General features: G+C 30.1%; 1 protein-coding gene across 1 annotated transcript in view; it reads right to left on the reverse strand.

The window, feature by feature from the left end:
- Window positions 1–2649, reverse strand: part of LOC106789182 (myosin-G heavy chain-like) — a 15051-nt gene that overhangs the window by 2508 nt on the left and 9894 nt on the right. The window contains exons 2-3 of the mRNA XM_014753173.1: window positions 1662–1936; window positions 88–318 (exon numbers count right to left, since the gene is read on the reverse strand). Coding sequence (XP_014608659.1) covers window positions 88–318; window positions 1662–1884 — 454 coding nt within the window. The 5' untranslated portion in view covers window positions 1885–1936. The remainder of the gene's footprint in view (window positions 1–87; window positions 319–1661; window positions 1937–2649) is intronic.

A 2649-nucleotide genomic window follows, 5' to 3' on the forward strand; every position in this document is an offset into this window, starting at 1 on the left:
ATATATATATATATATATATATATATATATATATATATATACTTTTGGATAATCGTGTTTTGTATTTTTTATTTAGATGTTAAGTACCTCTCGAATCACTGCGAACATTTCTCCGATAACTTTTTCTTGGATCGAGATAATCATCCGGTGAGTCAGGTCTTGATCTTGGTGGTGGACCTTTGAAACCACGACCTCGAAACGGCGAAACCCTTCCTGGTGGCTGAGTAGGTGAGACACTTCTTGATTCCGGGGTGGCTGGTCTACTTTCGGCAATTATCACGAAACTCGAACGTCGATGAGCCCTACCAAGGGCTGTACCTATCATAACGAGCGTTTCATTTCAACTCTTTCTTTTCAATTTTCGATTATTTCGAGATATAATGTTCTGACTATTGAATATTAAAATTGAAAAATTGTAAAAATAATACATAAAAAATTATAAATAATATATATAATTAAAAATATAAAAGATGAAAATTTCTTTTTTAAATTAATTTTTTATCAATTGAAAAATTGAAATCAACTTTGTTACAAAAATTTATAGAGATGATGAAAAATGTCATTACGAATAACTTTCATACGGGAACTCATCTATCCAGATTCGTTCCGTTTGATAATTAAAAAACGTGACGTGTGTTGTCAGAATACTTTCTCTAAGTAAATCTAGTCTAAAGAAGTAATAGTAAATCATAGTTTTGTCTTTAATTTAGACTTTGATGAAATAATTAAGTTTAGAGTTATAATTTTGTAGTGTTACCTAAACTGATTAGCACATACACATCATATTCTATAATTAGGAAACGAAATGTTTCCGAATATGAGTTTCTATATGAAAGTTGTTCTTCATACTGTATAGATAATAACAACCAAATCGCTTTAATTCATTTATCGAAACATATAAGTACTTCTATTGACAATAATATTTAAAAAACATAAGTAAAGAGAGAAAATTTGTATTGGTTAACACGTTCCGTGCCATGTGTACCACCGGTGGTACACACAGTCATATTTATTTAATACGCTGAAAAAATATAACTTATAACAAATGTAATTCTGTTAAATATATTTCTACCAAAATAATGAGGCATCATACAAAATGCAGTATAGAGCAAAACACACAAGCTTATTTAATTGTTATATTATATATACAATAATTAATTAATTCTACGTGAACGTTTTGTACCAAATGGGAGTTCTATTTCAGTAGAAGTAGAACTAAAACTAAACACAATTAAAAAAATTAAAAGATGAAAAAGAATAATCTAATGAAAGTAAATAATAGAAAAAACTTGTTTTCTAATAGAAACCAATAAAAAACAAAAAAAAATGTTATCCCCGTATATTTACCTACTTCTTCTTTTGTTCATATATTTTATTTCTCTCGTGTTTTATTTAATAAATTCGCGAATGCAACAGAGTTTTTATTAACCGAAAAAGTTTCAAACTGTCTGACATTTGCAATCAAACCGATCGCAGCGCCCCGTATACCACAAGTGGTACAAATGATAACTACTCTAAACAAAAGAATTACTTAATGAAATATTGTCTGATAATATATCAATCTTTAATCTCAAAATGTCAAATGGCCTCTCTGAATGACAAGTTAGTCAAAAATGAGTTGGCACAGAACGTGTTAAATTGGTTAAATTATCTAATCATACCAGATGGCACCAATTTGTATGGTTCCGGTGCGGTTGGTGGTGGCGGTGATGGAGGTTGAGCTGGAAGCTGTAATTTCGGTGATGTTGTCGATCTTTGTTGGGCTGTGATCGACGATGACGACAAGGACGTGCCGAGATAGGAAGAATCTCGTGTCGTAATGACACGAAATGGAGGTGACGCTCCAATTTTACGCGTACCACGAACATCGTCGAAGCGTCTCATCTTAGCTGATCCCTCGAATCCTTCATAGAGCCTGACGTTTTTACTCTCTCACCTAACAATACAAATTATCCAAAATTTATCTCTTTGTTATTATATGAAATATGAAAAAAAAAGTATTCCATATTTAAGTCGTTTATTTTGAAAGTGGCTTAAGTCCATTTATACTTAAATTGAGATATTTAAAGTTTGGTGTTTCAATGCAATTAAAAATATACGTACAGAATACCAATGAGTTATGCTACTTAAGTGTATCTGAAGGTGTTAAATTTACAGTTCTCATTAAAGTAATGGCAATTATTAAGTGAATAATATGCGTTTTCTTACCAAGAATGGAGTTAGGCCACTTTCAAAATTAACAACTAGACTCGTTATAATATTTGAAGGAACCGAAGTCCATTAAACATAATTTAAGATGCTTCAAATTGAAAAAAAACAATACTCATGTTATTTTACATATCTTTATAACACTTTAAAAACATAAATTAATGGATTCAAAACATTTTTTACAAACATAAATTACAAAATAATTTTCTACTCATCTACGTTTTGTGTATGTGAAAGGGATTTAAAGAAATCATGATAAGTCAATTATGTCCTTGAATTTTGCGGTTGTAATTTGTCTGATATTTTTATACAGTGATGTCAATACAATATTTCCGAACTTTCTTGATCTACCCCGACGTGGTAATAAATTCAGGACTTTAAAATTTTCGTTCTCATTCATTGATGTCTTATAGAAAATTTGATACGGTTCATTTTTGACAA

This window comes from Polistes canadensis, unplaced genomic scaffold (genome assembly GCF_001313835.1).
Source record: "Polistes canadensis isolate GaletaPanama2010 unplaced genomic scaffold, ASM131383v1 scaffold_167, whole genome shotgun sequence".
NCBI classification, from domain to species: Eukaryota; Metazoa; Arthropoda; class Insecta; order Hymenoptera; family Vespidae; genus Polistes; species Polistes canadensis.